Genomic DNA, 18,914 nt, shown 5'->3' with positions numbered 1-18,914 from the left:
GCACGTTTCCGTCTGCTGAAAGTTTCATCGCTGGAACAAAGGACTTCATGCGACCTTCTCAACAACGTTGGTTGTTTCGCCCTTGCTGCTCTCTGGTCCTGGGGCGCCGTCCATCGAATTGCGAGTGGCGAAGTCTTGCATATCCTCAGGCAAAAATAGCTTATCAATGTCTTCCAGACTGATATTACTTGTTTCTATGCCTTCATCAGCACGCGGAAGTCAATGTCACAGCATTAAGTCTTACCGGGATAGAAGAAATACACGATGGGCACGAAGGCAGCATTAGTAATGGTGAAGATGATGTATGTCGCCCAATCGATACGATTGATGAGCACGGGGGTAATCATAACGATGAAAAAGTTCTGTATTTCGAGTCAGCAATAATCGGTTACTTCAAGGTAGGCCTTCACTCACCCAGAGCCAATGAGCAGATACTGAGATGGAAGTTCCTCTGGTTCTCGCTTCCAGTGGCAGAATCTCCGGTCCGTATACCCAAGGCACGACATTGATTGTACCACCGAAGATGAGCATGAACTGTGAAGTCGGTCAATAATGCGAGCAACTGAGGTGGTCCCCAGTGGCTACTAACCAAGAAGAAGAATGCAATAGCCGCGGACGATGTTGCTTGACGGCCAATGCTGAGCAGAATCGTGATCATCATCATGCAGAATGAGAGCAAGGCACAGCCCCAGATCATCGTTGGTCGTCGACCCATTCGATCCAGTGCCAAAGCTGGCAGCGTGTTGCCGACGATGAACATCATTTGGACGAAACCAGCGATGAGCAGAGACGTGTTTAGGCTGAGACCAACGTTCTGGACCAATACTGTTGGCCTAGATCCGAGTCAGCAGGGATCGAGCGAGCATTCCGAACTTGACGATACTTACATGTAATACACTACGAGGTTGATACCGCCCATCTGATTCATGAACAGCCCAAACCAGGCGAGTGCGACTCGACGAGGTGTTTGCAGCGCATCAGGTATGAAAACTGACATATACGATTGTCCGCCTTCGCGTCTTTCCAGAGCAACCGCAGCACGAATCGCGGCCATCTCCTCAATCACATATGGATCGTCCGGTTTCAGGTCCCAGACTGCACAGATCACTTCTGCAGCTTCGTCTTCTCGACCACGTTTTGCAAGCCATCTTGGCGATTCCGGCAAGCCCCAGACCACGAAGACCACAATGATCGCGAAAATCAACTGTATTCCGATGGGAGTGCGCCAAGCAGCATGAGACTGCACATAGCTGAATCCATAATCGATCCAGTAACTGAGGACGATACCCACACCAATGAACCAGATCTCCCAGCTGACCAATCGACCACGATATTCCTTCTTCGAGAGCTCAGACTGATACATAGGGACTGTGCTGCTATCGATCCCGGTTCCGAACCCAGTAATGATGCGGCCAACGATGAGGTGAGCCAGATTGACGGCAGATGTCTGCAAAGTTGCTCCGATGATGATGAGAATCATGGCGAGCCATATCATTCGTCGACGTCCGAAATAGTCTCCGATGAAGAAGTTGATGCCGCATCCGATGAGGGAGCCCAGGCAATAGCTTCCTACTGTGATGCCAGTGACTACATCGCTCTATCAAACGGTTAGCAGTCATGCGTCGATTGGGCATACAGGTGGCTAGCTTACAGGATTGTTGAATTGCTCTCGAAAGAAAGGATTCTGAAGCAAGCCACTAAGAACTCCTTGATCATAGCCGAAGAAAAGAAAGGCCGATAAACAACAAACGTAGAGACCAGCCCTCAGTGGCGCTCCTCTACCATAGCAGCGTCTCATCGTGGCAGGTATCGACTAGTGTAACGATAAGAACGCTCTATCAATCATCAATGAGGAGGACAATGTTTCAAACGCAACGCGCCATCGGATCTGCGACTTCATATATATCGTACATCATCCTTGCAACAACCTGCTGTAGTCTCGTAACACTGTTACAGCACAAGAGCAAAGCCAAGGTGACGGAATACCATAAACGACAATCCTGATCCTGATCCCGGCTTGGATGTACTTGGGAAGATGCCAAGGAGAGGAGTACAGGCACTTGCGAACCTTAGCCGGAGTTGGAGCCTCGCTGATCGACATTGGGGTTTGCGGAGTAGCGTGACAGCCACATGGGAAATGCAGGCTGTGATTAATGTTTTGCGAACTACTCTACGACGTTGATGTAAGACTTACTTCTGACTGCGATGTCTAGCTATTTGGAAAGATCGTTAGTCTGCGAGCTGTCGTTGCTCTCGACCTGCCATGATCACGGTTTTGCGCCAAGATGTTTCGCTATTGAGAAGATTCGCCATGAACTTACTAGCATGGAAAGCCTGAAAGAGCGATAGCATGCGTTGGTGGCTTGCGCTTGGAATTGCTGTTGACAGGTGATCGGAAAGTGGAAGCATCCACAGCTCGTGTGAAGGACTTCAGCCTTCCAGTCTCGTCCAGCAATCTCACACTCTCTCGTTCAAGTCATTTTCTGCTGATGCCTTCGTGAATGTTACGAGATCTGTCGATGTCGCGTTGCCCCTGGTGCCATTCATGAGATTGATCGACCCATCCGATGCAAGTCGTGCAGTGCCATTCGCCCAGTGCTGCTCTGCGTCAGTAAGCCGCCAGTACTCCTCATCGGCGTGCCGAGTAAGATTCATCTGGAACTCATCCATCTCTCCAGCAAGTTTCTCCAAGCCAGGCGTATCGTGTTCGCGTCCGGGCCAATATGCTCGCCACCACAAACACTCGGAGTACACGCCACCTCCAGTAAAGTAGTACTTGCCGTCTTTCTTCATCGCAAACTTGCAACTCTTCAACCTCGTGAAGGTTTCCATGCAAGTTTCATCAGAGATATCGTAGTCGGTGGTTTCCTGATTCTCGAATTCAACGTCATGCGGACGTCCGGGCGGGCAGGCTTTGTCCTCGAAATGAATGAGAAAGACCAGTCCTCTGTTACGAGGATATGTCTCTGTGCCAGGTATAGGGCAGCGCCATCTCAATTTTCCGTGCATTTCTGGATCACGGGCATACCACTGGCCTATTACGGCTGCGCTGCAAAAAGCGTTTGCGCATTTGTCGTAAGAAGGAGATAGCCATCCAACCTCGGCGGTCTCGCACCTCATTGTCTCTATGGGAATAGGAGAAATTGTTGGATTTGGTGTCAGGCTGCGCGTGCTGATTTTTGGCCAAGTAGTGTAGCCGCCACAAACATCGGTTGTAACACTAGCTGATCCTCCTTCTGTTGTGGTATATGTGCGTGTGCTGTGGCTGAAAGTTCCTGTGGTGGTGGACATGTTGCAGAGGCAACCAAGCCTTGCAACATCAACTACAAAATTTACGCAGCTTAGAGTTGGCTTCGGCTTCATGACCATCTGACCAAACCGCCATTCTAAAGCGCTCGCCAATGCCATGACATCGGCGCTTGCCATTGGCTCACCTGATGAGAGCTGGCAGGCTGGAGTAAGCGTCGGAGCTTCTGGCACAGTGGCAGTGCTTGTAGTAGGACTCTCGTCTTCATTGTACTCTGCAAGCTTTTCACTCTCAAGACCCTGTAGCATCTCATCAATGATGATGGTGTCGCTCAGTGGACGGTTATGGGTGTATTCTTGCGCAACATAATCTGCCATGGCGTTTGTGGCCCACCACTCCGTGGCATTATTGTCCTCCAGCACATGTTCGTTCGTGTTGTCGAGATTCCATCCTCTGATTCTGTCTGCGGTGAATCCATTCAGATGGAGGTGTGTCATGATCTCGGAATGAATCAACGCATTCTCGCACCACTGGCCTTGACAATATGTGGCTGCCAATCTTGAAAGAAAGCCTTTGGTCGGTTCGTCGAGGAAGATCTGAAACTTCTGATTGTCAGGACGGAATGTTGGAGTGACAGTTGCCGACTGTGTCCGGGTCGGATCAGTCGAAATCGAAGGTGCCTGTGAGCTGCTACTAGAGCTGCTCGGTGGACTCCAAGATTCCGAGTGCGTTTTTGAGGTGACGATTTCTTTGCATTGGGTTGCAACAGAAGACGACGTAGCGCAAGATAGGCCAGAACAAATCTTCCAGGTGAACGGAAAAGTCGTTGTTCCGTATGCGCAGCTCAGTGCTTTTGTGATTGATGTTGACGACGAAGCGGTCGTGGCTGGCACAGTTGTCGATACGACTGTGGAAGGTACCTCGGTCGCTTTTGAGAACGGGATGCACCCCAAGGTACCAATGAGATTGTAAATAAAGCAGGAGGGCATTGATTGGCCGGGATAACTGCAAATTGATGTCGTGAGGTAATCAGTAATGCCAGAGTGCACTGCTGACGGACTGTAGTAAGTCGCAGTTGAGCATCCGCCTACCGGCATGGTTGGAGGGACGCACATAATTCTGCCTGCGCTATCGTACATCTTGTAGAGGCACGCCGGAAGACTTTCTACACAAGTAGAAGTTGTTCGGAAGCAGCCCAGCTTCTTGTCTTCCGAACATATACTTATGTCATTTGGAGGTAGTTTTGTGCTGTAGGAACACCAAGAGGTACACGTGGGTGACGCGTTCGGCGATGGTGAAACACAATGGAGTGTTACTCTGGGAGTGACTGTGTCGTAGAGAGTCTTTCCAGATCCACCGAAAACAGCGAATGGGCCTGGTTCCACCCACGAGCCAACTGGGACCTCAGTCCCGTAGTACAGGCAGTCGGTCAAAGGCTTCGCGTAGTCCAGACACTTTGACGTGTATGCTGTAGATTTCGAGCAACGCCAGCTGGTCGATTCGTAGATGAAGTTGCACTTATCCGTACTCACGACTTCCTGGTTGAAGTAGGATTGCGTGCATGTCATTGGCGTGCAGATCTCCGGAGTGCCAGTCGTCACAGGAGAGCCAGGAATGTCTTTAACATATGGCGAGATGCGTCTGTTGCCTGGCTCCGTCCGAACAGCAGGCTCCCAAGACAGTGTTGCAGATGCCCCCGAGTCACCAGAGGCACCGGCCGGCAAGATCGCTTCAGCTGTGGGAGGCAAGGTGAACGTAGTCGAAGCTGGCACATCAGCTGGGAATCCTGGCGGTAGTTTCATATTGACGGGGGCGTCGACCGGGCGCTCATCTGGCAAAGAAGAGTCGTCGAAAGAGTTGAGTGAACCAGCGACAGTCGGACTCAGCAGGGCCAGGAGACTGATTCCAAGCAGACCAAGGCCGAAGAAGGACACCATCTTGCTTGGGGAAAAGTGATCGCTGGCACCCGACAGTGCCACCGCGGTAGAGAGGCGTGGTAATTGAGCGGATGGAGTGCCTGTAAGCTCCGTTCGAGTGGTGATGAGAGGCCGACTTGGAGTGATACCAGTCGGAAGCGTTCTTTTTGTGTATCCAGCCAGGATGTGGAAGAAGAGTCCTTGGAGTGGCAGAAGAATTGCAATGAGTTTTGTGCTCAAGGCATTGCTTGAGGTGAATTCCTGAAAAACATGTGAGCGAATTCGTACCATAATCAGCTGTATGGAGCTGTGATCAAGCATGTGATAATGGGAAGAGCCATTCTACTTGCGTGAATCAGCCATAACACCCAGACACGCACAATGCTACAGGACCTTCTATACTTGAGAGTGATATCATCCTCTCTGTATGTAGATCGGAGCTGGTTGGTCTCGACGCATGGTATGCGATACAGGACGCAACTCATCGCTGCGACAAAGGCTCCTGGAGGCGAGACCAGTCGTGTTCAGAGCTGCTATGTGAGGTGTTTGAAGCCATTAGATGATGAGTCCCGAATCTGGCCACAGATGCCTTTCGGCTAGTCCTGCAATGCTCGAGAACGATGGCGATTGAGCAAGTGGTGAGGTTTGCTCGCACTTCTGCCTTGCGGATGCAAAGAGTAGCAGCAGGCGTTTTGGCGTCCAAAACGTCCTATACTAGACGTATCCGCAGGAACAAATACGTGAATTTGCAATCTTTGAGGTCGTGGTATAGGCGTTGACAGAAGATGGTGATGAGGGATGGCACAGGAGATAGCAACTGCGGGAAGTTAGGTTGAGCACCAGCGCCAAGATCTGGCTCCCCGGGCATCGAGCTGGTCGAGGACGCTTAATTCAAAAAATCGAAGCGTTGTCAAGTGATAGAATTCTCTGAAGCATCAAAGGCTATAAATCATGAGTTGAGTGGATAGTTCAATAACATCTCGAAAAACTCTGAAAGTCATACCTACTCACAGAAGTTGACTACTGTTTTGCTTTTCCTTTTACGCAGTTCCTGAGTAACTCTACGAGTCTGCCATTTCTCATAATGTCGTAAACCCGAAGCATATCATTCACGGCAAGCCTTCAGTGCCTACAGTCCACGCTTCGCATCTACTGCTTCGCGTTGATGATATCCACAAACGCAGGCTTCAAACTGGCACCACCGACCAAGAAACCATCGATGTCCGCCTCCTTAGCCAAATCCTTGCAGTTCTTCTCACTCACACTACCACCATAGATAATTCTAGTCTTCTCCGCAGCCTCGTTGCCCAGCTCCTTCGCAATCCACTCTCGGATACCCTTGTGCACCTCTTGCGCCTGCTCATTCGTGGCGACCTTGCCGGTACCAATAGCCCACACAGGCTCGTATGCGACAACAACCTTGCTCCAGTCCTTGACCTGCTCGCTCACAGCCTTGAGCTGAGCAAGCACAACATCCATCGTCTTGTTTGCCTCACGCTGCTCGAGAGTCTCACCGCAGCACAGAATGACTCCCAGACCGCCATCGAGAGCAGACTTGGTCTTGCTAGCAATGAACTCGCTAGTCTCTTGAATGATGGTTCGGCGCTCCGAGTGGCCGAGGATTGTCCATGTGATGTTGGAGTCCTTGAGCTGCTCGACGGAGATCTCACCGGTGAAAGCGCCGTTTGGCTTGTCGAAGACGTTTTGGGCTGCGACTTCTATGCCTTTGCGGAGGTGCTCGCGGGTTAGGAGGAGGTAGAGCGATGGTGGGGAGATGACGACTTCGGTGTTAGGGTCGACTTTGGCTTCGTTCAGGTGAGAGACGATTTCCTTGATTTTGGAAATGGTTCCGTTCCTGTTGTAGAGTGGTCAGTATTTGGTAGTGCTTGAAGGCCGTTTGGCGGGGAACTCACATCTTGAAGTTGCCTCCGACGAAGAATTGGCGTGCCATGATTGCGGTGTTTGTGGTGTTTGATTTGGGGAGTGTGGTTTCTGTTCGTGATCAAGGTGTGTCTGCTGTCAATGGGCCCGCCAAAGGTTCAGGAATTAAATTCTGTTTTGGAGGGGTACGTCGACGTGGGGAGCTTCTGATGTCAGTTGAGGCTGCCCGAGAAAAGCCCAGTTTCACGCGCTCGGGTACTTTCGGGTGAGCAGAACCAACGTCCAAGAGTGAGGCTTCAGCAGCGGGTGTGTTGTACTACCACTGTTGGCGTTGAGAGTGAGGCAAAGTTGGATTTCTTTCCATGTTTTGACTTTTGCTATTTTGTTACACACGCAGGTCGGGGTCTGCTTCGATACAACATGACCGTAGCGTACATTCTCCTCCGAACCTACCTGCTACAAGTACATAGGTAGCAGCTTGCTCGCACAAGCAAGGCAGTGCTGACCTCATTCAGAGCGTGCTGACACCCAACAGTAAAGAAGCAGTGATGCAAAGATAGGGAAACGGAGCCTCCTTGTACCCAGCCCTTTCCTCTCGCGCATCCAGCTGGTGTCTGTTCGTACATGCGTAGTACAATGTGTCGTGCGCGAGCCGGTACCTTACCCTTAAGGAGGTAGTCCGACTCACCGTTGTTTGTGTTTCGTGTGTGTGAAAGCAATCATGTCGAAGTGGTGTGCAGGACGTGTAGGACACATCTTGCAGTACCCAGTAAGAAGAAGCCTGTAAGGTAAGCGGCTGCAGTGAGCTGGCCTGATCAGTATACTTACCCCGAGATCTTCGTGTGGTTAGTTGGGAGGATCTTACCAGTCTCCGTGCTTCCTTTAGTAGCGTCGTCTCTGTCGTGAATCGTCGTACCCACCTTCGAATGGGCGCTTCGAACCGCTGTTGTAGTCGCGGTCGCGATCACGGTAGCCGCCTCCGCCACGATCTCCCCTCGGTGGAAGTGGCTCGTAGTTGGCGTTGTCTCTGCCACTGCCACGTGGACCGCGATCGTCATAGCCTCGACTGCCTCCGAATCCGCCGCCGGAGCGAGGGCCGGAGGGGGCGCCATCTGGACCACCACCGTATCCAACGCCGCCGTATCCTCCACCTCCGCCACCACGGAAGCCACCTCCTCTGCCACCTCCTCTGCCTCCGCGGAAACCGCCGCGATCGCCGAATCCTCCACGGAAACCACCTCGGAATCCTGGACCTGGCGGTGGGCCACCAAAGCCCATAGGACGTGGGGCCTGTTGTTTCGTGTAGTGTCGTCCACCCAGTCCACCTCCGAAGCGTCTAGGGCGCCAACCACTAACAGTGCGACCGCGCTCGACATCAACGATGACCGGACGGCCGCGAATGCGTAGGTTCTCGCAGTCCTTGTAGGCAGCTGTGCTTCCGTTAGCAAGTGAAGAATGGTAAAAGACTAGTCAAAGCGCACCTTTCATGTCCTTCTCGCGCTCGAAGAGGACGAAGGCGTAACCTTTGGGCTTGCCCTTCTTCGTCGAGGCTTCTCCGCGATCAGTCACGATTCTCACGCGCTCGATAGGTCCGAAGCGGCCAAACTCCTTCTCCAGGTCCTTAGTCGTGCAGTCGTATGGCAGTCGGCCAACAAAGAGCGTCTTGAAAGCGTCTCCGCGAATGTTCTCGTCTTCAGCGGGCTTGTACAAATCCTTGTATCCTTCCTCAAGCAGCCACTTCTGCTTCTCTTGCTTCTCCCTCACGACGCGATCGCGCTTCTGCAGGCCGCATTCTGTCACAACCTCTGCCTTGGCCTCCTCTTTCTTGGCCTGAAGCATTGGCAGAAACTGCGCGATGCCATCGATCTGGTGTGTCTTGCGATCTTCAGGCGCGTGATCAGCCGGGGGCATGTAGCGAAGCGGTGGGCGCGGCTGGAAAAGCGCCAGGAGATTGTGCGGGAGTCGGTCCGTCATGGTTGCTGGTAGTAGGCGCACAGGCAATGGAAACTGCGCAGATGTGAAGTGGTCTTCTGAGATGGCTTCGATGCTGATGTCTCGTTCGGGCGAGTGCGACTCGCTGCGGTCTGATGCCGCTGGTGAGGCGGAGGCCCTGTTCCTCACAGATTAGTCCACCGGTGCGCCGAAACTGTCGGCGCGACGGCGATGGCCACCGCTTGGTGGTGGCAGGCGGCTCCGACAATTGGCGTTGGCAACAGAGGCTGGCAATCGATGCTGAAGGTCCGGTGGTGGCACTCTGGCGCTGGCAACGCGCAAGAATGGAGATGGTGTTGTTGAAGTCGCATGGAAAGGAGCGAAGCGCTTGTTGTCGGCTAGTGCCAAGACCGTCGCCAGGCTCCTGCCGAGCTGTGACTGTGGGATGAGGTGCTGTTTTGCTGCAACAAGATGCATCAGCACTTACTTTTATGACAAAGATACAATTGTCCACATTTTTCGGCCTTTAGTCGTCTCGTCCCTAGCGATTCGGCTTACGATAGATAGGCAGGAGCCGTAGCAACCACCGATATCGTCTTTCGGCAAGAACGGAAGTTTTGTCTTTGACGCGCGTGGCTTGACTGTACATTTTCTTCCTCAACACACCCAGTGTCTTTCAAAAGTCACTCCACATCAAGATGAATTGAGAAGAGCTTTCAAGTCATGAATCAATGAAACCCAACAAGTGCAAACATTTGGGCAGACAACAATCAGCTTGCCGATGGAAAGGACATTGGAAACGCCATGGAACGCGTAGAGACGAGAAACACGTTCGCTTCAGAACAGAGCACAACACCGACAGCGGAACGACGCGACAATGGATTCAATGGCGGACTCACGAGAAGGAAGTCGACGCTATCTACAGTACGGAGTAATGACCAGACTGCCGGTGCGGAGACGGCCCCCAAGAGGCGTTCTCTGCTCCAAAAAAGCATTGCGATATGGCAGAAGACCGGAATCGACTCCAGGGTTTATCGATCAATGTTCAAGTCGTCAATCGCACCGACTGTCACCCTTGCGCTGTACCAGCTGGACGGCTTCGCCAACTACTATACCACTCTCGGCTACCTTGCTGTGGTGATGACGATACTTTCAGTGGTGATGATGCCTCGCGCAAAGTTCCTTCAAACCATGCTGGTCAATCTTCTGTTCCTCTGCCTGGGCGCAGCCATATCACTACTTGCGATGTACTGCTGTATCAAGGCACGCAGAGGCAGCACAGCTCCCTACGATTCTTCTGCAAGCGCTGTAGCAGCCGTCTGGTTGGTCGCCCAGGTCTTTTCTATCAGTGTAGTGAGGGCGAAGCTGCCGCAGTACGTAAGTTTGCCTGTTAATGTATTTGCCTTTTTACGGCTATTTTGCATGACTGCTGGAAATACCTAAAAAGAAGATGAAGTTTTTTTTCGCACATGCTGACCTTGAGTTACCCAATCACAGAACATTCCTTGCATTTGTTGGGCCATTTTTGCAAACGTCTCTATGGTCTACGGGCCACAGTTTGCGACAATGGCTGCTGCGGAATCCTTTGCGAGAAGACTCCTGGTGGGATTTCTTACCGGCTTTGGCATTGGCACAATCATCTCGCTTCTGATCTTTCCACTCAACAGCAGGCAAGTAGCGTTCAAAGGTATCACAGGGTTCATCGCGTCGCTTCGGGGAGCTTTGCAGGCCAACTTAGACTACATGCGCAGCTTGGAACGTACAGATATGTTCACGACTGCCACAACGAACACGAATGGGGAGAAGCTTCCAAGGAGCTCGGAGGCTAGAGCTTTCAAGCAGAAAATGGACGCCCTATCGGCTCTCTATGGCAAACTGGCAACAGATCTACCTTTCGCGAAACGTGAGGTTGCTCTCGGAAAGCTTGGCCCGGATGACATTCAAGAGATCTTTCGCCTGTTGCGTTTGATAATGGTACCCATCGTTGGCCTTAGCTGCATGGCTGATATCTTTGTTCGCATCGCAGAAGAATCGGGATGGAACAGGAACGTTGACTTTTCCAACGCTGCGCCTGAAGACGCCCCTAATGAGAGCGAGATGATGAGGATAGAAGCAGTGAACGAGTGGCACGGATTGATGAAACGTCTTCGGGAGCCATTTGACCAGATCACTCAGACAATTGATGAGGGACTGGAGCATGCACGCATCGTCTTGCAACTCGGGCCCAAGCCCTTAAAAAGAGGCGGCGAGGACGTCGAGAAACAGGGAACGCTTGAACCAAGACCAGGTGAGGATGGCTTCGCAGGAGTCTTTTGGCGACGAGCTCAGGAATTTAAGGAGAGTAAGAAAGTCACACTTCGAGAGTGGTGTCATCTGCATGATATCCAGCTTCCCGAGAATTTCTTCGAAGACCCAACAGTCGCGAATCTGGACGCTCCAGCTTGGATGCACGAAGGTTTTCTGTCCGATCCTCATCGACACTTGAGGCGCCAGCTCTTCCTCGTTCTATACTTCGAGTTCCTGCTCATAACCATAGCTCGCCGAACTCACAAGTTCATCTTGGCCGTGGATGCATTCAAGGCTCACGGGAAACTCGAAAAACGGCGATTGGTGGTGCCTGGCTACAAAAGGACAAGGAAGTGGCTGTCCAGCCTTCTCAAGGACGATGAGGATGCTGCAGACGATAATGACATGAACACAGATGGTTGCAGGGCGCAGGTCTACCTCGGAGATGCTTTCAAGAAACGCAAAGATCCAGAGCACTTGCCTCCCACAAATGCTTGGGAGCGCTTTGGCAACAAGCTTCGTAAGATTGCTCACTTCTTTCAGTCTCCTGCCGCCTCCTTTGGACTTCGTGTCGTAGCAGCTACTATGACTCTTGCTATCGTGAGCTTTCTACGGCCTACGCAAAGGTTCTTCACAGAGCAAAGATTGTTCTGGGCACAGATAATGATCACTATATCTCTGTCTCCCACCTTTGGCCAGTCGCTCAGAGGCTTCTTTATCCGCGTGTCTGGAACGGCATTGGCTTTGGTGACTTCTCTTGTAGGCTGGTACATTGTCAACGAGGAAACGACTGGTGTCATCGTGTTCTTCTTCATCTTTGCTCACTTCGGAGCATACATCATGCTTTTATACCCGGCTTATGTTCAAGTCGGAGTGATCTTCCAACTCACAAATGCATTGATCACGGGCTACGAGCTACAGGTCAGGAAGCTTGGTATTGAGGTGTCAACCTCTAATGGCCAGGCCTACTATCCGATATATGAGCTCGCGGGAATCCGACTGGCGACCGTCTGTGCAGGTCTATTCGTGGGCTGGATCTGGACTTGGTTTCCCTATCCCATCACTGAACACAACCAATTGCGGAGGCAGCTCGGCTCCACGCTGTATCTTCTGGCCAACTATTACTCGGTCATGCATGAGACTGTGCGGCTTCGGCTTGGAAATGCACAAGGCGATTTGACTTCGAAGGACAGCCCAGGCCGTAGACTGGAGAAAGCCCGCAGCAAGCTCTATTCGAAGGCGAGCCTGACGATTGCGAGCCTAAGAGCGCAGGCCCAGGTCGTTAAGTACGACATTCCCATCGGAGGTAAATTCCCACAGGAGCAGTATCAGCGACTTATCAATCAACTGCAAAGCATGCTCAACTTCATGTCGTTGGTCTCCGTGGCATCTTACAGTTTCGAAGAACTGCGAGCCGAAGGCGAAGCACAACATGGTTTACAGTGGCTTCATGGCTTCCAGAAATTGATCGGCGAAGCCAACTATACTTCAGAGCAAGTCACGACAATGCTCACGCTTCTCTCGGCTTCGATTACGTCTGAACAAGCACTTCCACCTTACCTGCGCGTGCCAGAACCATTCTTCTTGTCACAGAAGCTTGAAGAGATGGACAAGGACATGTTGAGTATCAGGCACATCGCCGAACCAGGCTATGCGAGTTTCGCGGTAATTCAGATTGGCACCAAATTCATCTATGAAGACCTGCGGCGGCTAGTAGCTGGTGTCAAGGAGCTTGTGGGAGAGCTCGATTTTTCGTATCACATCGTGTCGACGTCTGATCCTGAAAGGAATGAATCGGAGGAGACTCTTGTCCTGACAAGAACGCGTGCCAATACTATGGGGAGAACGAAAATGGACTGAAGCAAATATGCTACAACATGCTCTGAATGCATTTCGAACGACTTCGTTGAAAAGAGGAGGTCGGCAATTGCAAGCCCACTCCAGTGGCTGCCCGCTCTCTGCGTTCTCCACTCTAAGGAGTCGAATGTGGAGAATTTGGAGTCGCTTGCGTGCTTGCACAGCTTGCGTTTCCACTCGGCCGAATACCATCGCCAAGTTCTTGTCGACAGGCCGACAACGAACTACTCTCTTGCCGAAAATGAGCAGAGCTGCCACTCTATGTATTTAGCCGCTTCGACTGGATGATCGACAGCGCCAGTGCTTGGTGACGTCGTGAGCGGTATTGGCAAAGCATGGCGGACTCTTCTACCTCTTGAGTCGGCCCTTCGACACATACAATAAGACTTGAAAAGTCTGCATGTAACTGTTAAGCAAGCCAGAATTGTAAACAATATGGTCAACATAACTCACGTCAACCTGCTGCAGCTGGCAACCAGCTTGGACTACGCCAATGAGATCAACGCTATCGCCAATGCGTCGACCGACCAAGTGTCCTTGCTTGCATACGATCAAGCTTTCATAGACGATGTTGTCGGAACGAATGCAACCTCAAGACTCGTGGCTGAGCTGCCCTGGGATGCCTTCCACGAGGCTGGCGTTTACAACCACGGTTCGTCTCAACACCCGAAGCTCACCACCAGCCCTCTAACAACACTTCGTAGCAACCAAGAAAATCTACGCCACGAGCAACTGGGCCGGCAGTCTCGACAACCCCATCAACGTCACAGTAATCGACGTCGAAACCGACGAAATCACCAGCATCCGCTATCCCAACGTCTCCGAAGCCAACGGCGCAACAGCCTACTACCCACCCGGAACCCCAGCAAACAGCACCGAAGGCCAATCCATCATCTTTTGCGACGAAGGCGACCTAAACAACTACTCCAAACTAACAGTCGTCAACCCTTCAACCAACGAAACTCAAGTCCTGCTAAACTCCTACTTCGGCCGAAACTTCAGTTCCCTCAACGATATAGTCCAACACCCTCACACAGGAGATCTCTGGTTCACCGATGCTCGCTACGCTTACTGGCAATACTTTGGCTCCGAACCCGTCATTCGTCCTCAAGTTTACCGCTTTGAGCCTTTGACTGGAGTGCTTCAAGCTGTAGCAGATTATTTCATCGCGCCTAACGGAATTGAATTCTCGCCGGATTATAAGCACGTTTATGTTACCGATACTGGGTCGCATACGTTTCCGAATAAGGACAATTTGACTGATCCGGCGACGATCTATCGATTCGATATCACAAGCGATGGAAAGAGATTGGCGAATCGACAGGTCTTCGCATACAGCGATATCGGCTTTCCAGATGGGATTCATACTGATGTGAAGGGGAATGTGTATTCGGCCGCGGCTGATGGCGTTCACGTGTAAGTGTTGCCAATTCGAGATCGGTGCGTGCGAGCTTCTCACTGACTGATGTTTATGCAGCTGGAATCCCGAAGGTGTGTTGATTGGAAAATTCCTTGTTGGTGCACCAGGTTCAAACAATTTCATTTTCGTTCCGAATGGGATTTACATCTTCAATGCCTACAAGGTCTGGTTTGTCTCGATCAAAGCGGAGGGAAGGACTGTGAGGCGCGATTTTGGGCTAGAGCCTGCCTACTGATGGAGCAGTACCGGTCTAGGATGATCAGTTTCGATTGCTGAGACGCACAGGTCATTCGATGTGTAGTATAGACGTCTGTCATTACGTGGAGTGGCACATGTATCCACGCCTTCACTGCCTTCACTGCCTTCACTGCCTTCACTGCCTTCAAGTCCTGATCTTCTCAGTTACAAAAGCTCCAGACGTCACATCCTCGTCCGAGAGAGCTGTCAAGAAGCTCACGTTGAACTCAAGCTGACCTGCCAGGAAAGTAGCTCCTCGCACAAATTCTCAAATGCAATGCGTCCTAGCAACCACAAGGATCCACGCAATCAATGTTCATTTTTGACCCAAGCAAGAACGACCGATAGCACATTTCCATAGCAGTCTTTCTTGCGTGAAGCTGTCTGAGCCTCGTATGCTCGAATTTCCTCCTCACCATATTCATCGTTCTCAATCTGAAAGTCCTTCTCGATTTGTTCAACGAGCAAGCTGTTCCCAGTGTGATCCTTCCGCAGACTTTTCAGCTTGTGCAGGTGTTGCTCCCAGGAGAGTTGAGTTTTGCTCGCAGCTTTCCACAAGAATACTGCTGCCCTGTACTCTGCTGGTAGAGTTGCACTTGGTTCGATGAAGGACGCAATATATTGGAATCGGCGAGGGGGATGCTGCCACTCGCCGGTCGAATTGATGGAGGCTGGCGAGTCTGGTGTTTTGTCGTCTGTCATCTTATCCGGTCCGGGCTCGGGAGTGGGCAATCGTACAGGTCGGGCTTGCGGTGCTTCTGGGTTCGCGTGTGCCCATCGAGATGCTTGTAACCCGCCATTGTAGCCCTTTGGCTCTTCTATCTCGTGTACTTTGCGGACAGGTCCACCGTTGCCATCGGCTCCATGGTGCTCGGGTTCGACACCATCAAGCTGAGGTGTATCTACTGGCTCCTTCACCGGCGATCCATGCAAAGTTACTGATTCATCAGACGAGGGCGATCTTCGTTGCACACCAGGGTGCTGCAGAGCTCCATCGTTGTAGTGACCTTCCTAAAGCCACTCGAGACAGAGCAGACAGAAGTGGCGGCCTTCCTCGTTCCGCTCAGGCCCGGAAGAGGTATGCTGGAGGTCGAGGTAAAAGTTTGTGGGAGGAATTGATTTGCTGCGAGCTAAGCATCCCGGAAGATGGCACTCAATTCCAGCGTTCTGTTCTGCACTGGCGGATGTCTGCTCGACAATGAGTTTGCCGCCGGCATCCAAGTGGGCACGAATCAATTGTTCCATTTTCGCGCCCTCTTTGTACCGCAGAGCCTGGAAAATGTGAGTGATCGAGCAGAGCGACATGTAAATAGCGAAACGCGTACCTTCGATTCTCTTTCAGCGGTGCTTGCCAAAGCTCCTTCCAGAAGCGCCTGCAACTCAGACACAAGTGGTTTGCTCTCGAATCTGCCAGAGTAGGAGCCCCCAGTCTGGAGTCTGTCAGCTTCCCATATCTTATTGAGTCCATGCAGAATGTGCCACCCACATTGAGACCGATATGATATACGCGGTTCTCGTGATGGTCTATGGTGGGAACTTCGTGCGCACCAATCTCATACATGTCAATATGGAGACCTTCGATCTGGCGGCCATAATGCTGTCTGAAAAGCTCGGTTGTAGTAGGGGCGATGCGAGGCACGGGAGAGTCGTGTCTGGTCGGCGTGTCAAGAGCAGCGCTGGCCGGCTGATTGATGGGCTTGAAAGACGCGTAAGTGTACTCGAGTGACCTCTGTGCCACCGCAGCCAGCATTTCTTTCTCTGCGCCAGCAGCTTCTGTTCGCGAACTCAGACGTCGCGACTCGGGTCCAGGCTTGTCATGTTGGACCAGCGTTGAGCGCAAGGAGGACTCCTCGAGTATCGAAGCTGGCGGATACCAAAGAGGCGTCCCTCCTGCATCCACGAGAGTGGACGACATTGAGGCGCCGCGTTGTTGCGCTGGTTCGTGCGAGCTGTACTTGGTTCTGCGCGGCAGTCGCCAGTCAATTCAGCGACTTTGTGTGGAGCGCGAGTTTTGTGTCGCGCTTCAGCGACCAGAATTGAATCTCGCATGGGACAAACGTTCGACATTCTGCCTGCGGCTTCAGCATTCTCGACCCTACCTGCACGCCTAATACTGCAACGGTCCTCGATTCTTGCATACATTTGAACGCGTGCCTGTGCGTGTGAGGGATTTGGCACTCATTGTGGTCCTGTGCCAGCGATGTGCCCGAACGCTTATTTTCATTGACTCTATCGAAAAGTGAACCTTTTCAACAGTTCCCAGTTTCAACAACCGTCCCGCGCCATTGCTTGCCTGTTGCCGCTTGTGATTTACAGAGCGCGATCGCAACCTCGCGGCGCGTCTTTGGGTCAGCTTCCGGCAGGAGCCATTGCTCGGCGTCGCTTGAACAACACACATCACGCATTGAACACAGGAAGAAGCAAAGGTGAAGTCATCTTGTCAGCCTTGCAATAAGCAGCGGAAGGGGCGGAGTCGGTGCAATTCCGACAAGGCCAATCACACCAGACCACTCGCACCACCAGGAGACAAGTGGATCCCGGATCGCCCGACCTCCGGCGTGATTTCTGGGATCAAGGGAGACTGCAAACGACCCTTTGCCCCCAATCGCCACGAGGTCGATTTTTATCTGTGAGCTTGCGCGCGATAAACTTGGTTCCTGAAACCCTTTGCCTTGCCAACACTCCTTCGGCGCGTTCCATCATGCCGGGACGAATGCTCCCCACCCTCCCATCGAGGAAGGTCGCATCACACAACACTGAGGAGTCCTGCTACGTGACGGTCGGCACCAAAGTCTACGATATCACTCCATTCCTCGAGGACCATCCAGGTGGTGGCGATTTGATCCTGGAGTATGGCGGGAAAGATGTCAAGGAGATCATGGAGGACGTGGCGTCGCATGCCCACAGTGAATCAGCTTGGGAAATCCTGGACGACCATCTCATAGGCTTCGTAGCGACTGAGAAGGTCTTGGAGGCGGCGAAGAAGAGCGATGATCCGTTCAGCGTGCTGCCAATGGAGCCCACAGCGAAAGGCATGGAGGAGCTGAAGAAAGCAAACACAGGAGCTACACAGGAGGTACTAGCCAGGGAGAACGTCGAACCCAAGGCAGCAGCGGAGGAGAAAGCTGTCTACGAATCAACGGGCCTCAGCTCAGAGGAAGACCTCAGCAAAGAGACGGATCTGGTACAGGACTACAAGAAGCACAAGTTTCTCGATCTCAACAGGCCATTGTTGATGCAGGTTTGGAATGGTGGCTTCACCAAGGCCTTCTACCTTGAGCAGGTTCATCGACCGCGCCACTACAAAGGTGGTGATAGCGCCCCTCTCTTCGGAAACTTCCTGGAGCCGCTCTCGAAGACGCCATGGTGGGTTGTTCCAACCGTTTGGCTCCCTCCAGTGGCATATGGCACCTTTCTCTCTGCCCAGCAGCTCAATCCATTCGCACTGACGGCTTACTGGATTACCGGACTCTGCATCTGGACAATCGTGGAATATGGCCTACATCGATGCTTGTTCCATATCGACCATTACCTACCGGATAATCGCGTTGCTCTCACGCTTCATTTTCTGTTGCACGGCATTCATCACTACCTTCCTATGGACAGGCTGCGACTTGTGATGCCGCCTACCTTGTTCCTGGTCCTCGCAACGCCATTCTGGAAGCTAGCACATACTGTCTTCTTCTACAACTGGTATGCAGCCACGGCCGTGTTTTGTGGTGGTATCTTTGGCTACATTTGTTACGATTTGACCCACTACTTCCTCCACCACAAGAAGTGAGTCCTCTACAGATCCACCTTTTCCCCGATTTACGCTAATCTTTTACAGACTTCCTTCCTTCTACCAGGAACTCAAGAAGTACCATCTCCAACATCATTTCATGGATTACGAGAACGGTTTTGGAGTGACAAGTCGCTTCTGGGACCGGATCTTCGGCACGGAACTGCCACCGCCTCCGCAGCCGAAGGTACTGAAGACCGCATAAGGCATTGTACAGCATTAGAAAGAACAGCATGGCATAGCGTAGGCGTTTAGGCAAGAAGATACCATCGTGGCAAGGGCTCGTTGTATATATTAACAAATTAATGATAATGGACGGCACCTTGGCGAGTCCTGAGAAATGTACATATAGCATCC

General features: G+C 52.0%; 8 protein-coding genes across 9 annotated transcripts; 3 read left to right on the top strand and 5 right to left on the bottom strand.

Annotated features, from left to right (window-relative positions):
- Positions 1–45: 45 nt before the first annotated feature.
- Positions 46–1,798, bottom strand: CKM354_000978600 (uncharacterized protein; the record flags this gene model as incomplete). The annotated part of the gene is made up of 6 exons (XM_044805220.1): positions 46–194; positions 245–362; positions 415–534; positions 590–833; positions 888–1,597; positions 1,652–1,798. 6 exons carry the CDS (start codon positions 1,796–1,798, stop codon positions 46–48), a joined length of 1,488 nt encoding a protein of 495 aa, XP_044661155.1.
- Positions 1,799–2,457: 659 nt separating this feature from the next.
- Positions 2,458–5,184, bottom strand: CKM354_000978500 (uncharacterized protein; the record flags this gene model as incomplete). Its single annotated transcript, XM_044805219.1, has 1 exon — positions 2,458–5,184. The coding sequence occupies one exon, from the start codon at positions 5,182–5,184 to the stop codon at positions 2,458–2,460; it is 2,727 nt and encodes a 908-aa protein (XP_044661154.1).
- A 1,128-nt stretch (positions 5,185–6,312) lies between these two features.
- Positions 6,313–7,114, bottom strand: CKM354_000978400 (uncharacterized protein; the record flags this gene model as incomplete). Its single annotated transcript, XM_044805218.1, has 2 exons — positions 6,313–7,018; positions 7,077–7,114. 2 exons carry the CDS (start codon positions 7,112–7,114, stop codon positions 6,313–6,315), a joined length of 744 nt encoding a protein of 247 aa, XP_044661153.1.
- Positions 7,115–7,926: 812 nt separating this feature from the next.
- Positions 7,927–9,018, bottom strand: CKM354_000978300 (uncharacterized protein; the record flags this gene model as incomplete). Its single annotated transcript, XM_044805217.1, has 2 exons — positions 7,927–8,474; positions 8,526–9,018. The coding sequence occupies 2 exons, from the start codon at positions 9,016–9,018 to the stop codon at positions 7,927–7,929; spliced, it is 1,041 nt and encodes a 346-aa protein (XP_044661152.1).
- A 762-nt stretch (positions 9,019–9,780) lies between these two features.
- CKM354_000978200 (uncharacterized protein) lies at positions 9,781–13,122 on the top strand (the record flags this gene model as incomplete). Its single annotated transcript, XM_044805216.1, has 2 exons — positions 9,781–10,353; positions 10,474–13,122. 2 exons carry the CDS (start codon positions 9,781–9,783, stop codon positions 13,120–13,122), a joined length of 3,222 nt encoding a protein of 1,073 aa, XP_044661151.1.
- Positions 13,123–13,554: 432 nt separating this feature from the next.
- CKM354_000978100 (uncharacterized protein) lies at positions 13,555–14,774 on the top strand (the record flags this gene model as incomplete). The annotated part of the gene is made up of 3 exons (XM_044805215.1): positions 13,555–13,771; positions 13,824–14,535; positions 14,597–14,774. 3 exons carry the CDS (start codon positions 13,555–13,557, stop codon positions 14,772–14,774), a joined length of 1,107 nt encoding a protein of 368 aa, XP_044661150.1.
- Positions 14,775–15,085: 311 nt separating this feature from the next.
- On the bottom strand, positions 15,086–16,691 carry CKM354_000978000 (uncharacterized protein; the record flags this gene model as incomplete). Of its 2 annotated transcripts, XM_044805213.1 has the most annotated exons (4): positions 15,086–15,714; positions 15,814–16,048; positions 16,102–16,206; positions 16,263–16,691. In XM_044805213.1, the coding sequence occupies 4 exons, from the start codon at positions 16,689–16,691 to the stop codon at positions 15,086–15,088; spliced, it is 1,398 nt and encodes a 465-aa protein (XP_044661148.1). The 2 variants fall into 2 exon arrangements, with proteins under 2 accessions (XP_044661148.1, XP_044661149.1); XM_044805214.1 differs by lacking the exon at positions 15,814–16,048 and having other exon boundaries at positions 15,086–15,757.
- A 786-nt stretch (positions 16,692–17,477) lies between these two features.
- On the top strand, positions 17,478–18,762 carry CKM354_000977900 (fatty acid alpha-hydroxylase; the record flags this gene model as incomplete). Its single annotated transcript, XM_044805212.1, has 2 exons — positions 17,478–18,553; positions 18,606–18,762. The coding sequence occupies 2 exons, from the start codon at positions 17,478–17,480 to the stop codon at positions 18,760–18,762; spliced, it is 1,233 nt and encodes a 410-aa protein (XP_044661147.1).
- Positions 18,763–18,914: the final 152 nt, after the last annotated feature.

The sequence above is a fragment of the Cercospora kikuchii genome (assembly GCF_019650295.1).
Source record: "Cercospora kikuchii DNA, contig_00006, whole genome shotgun sequence".
Lineage (NCBI taxonomy): Eukaryota > Fungi > Ascomycota > Dothideomycetes > Mycosphaerellales > Mycosphaerellaceae > Cercospora > Cercospora kikuchii.
Note: the sequence above shows the minus strand (reverse complement) of the source record. Positions and strands in the feature narration are given on the sequence as shown.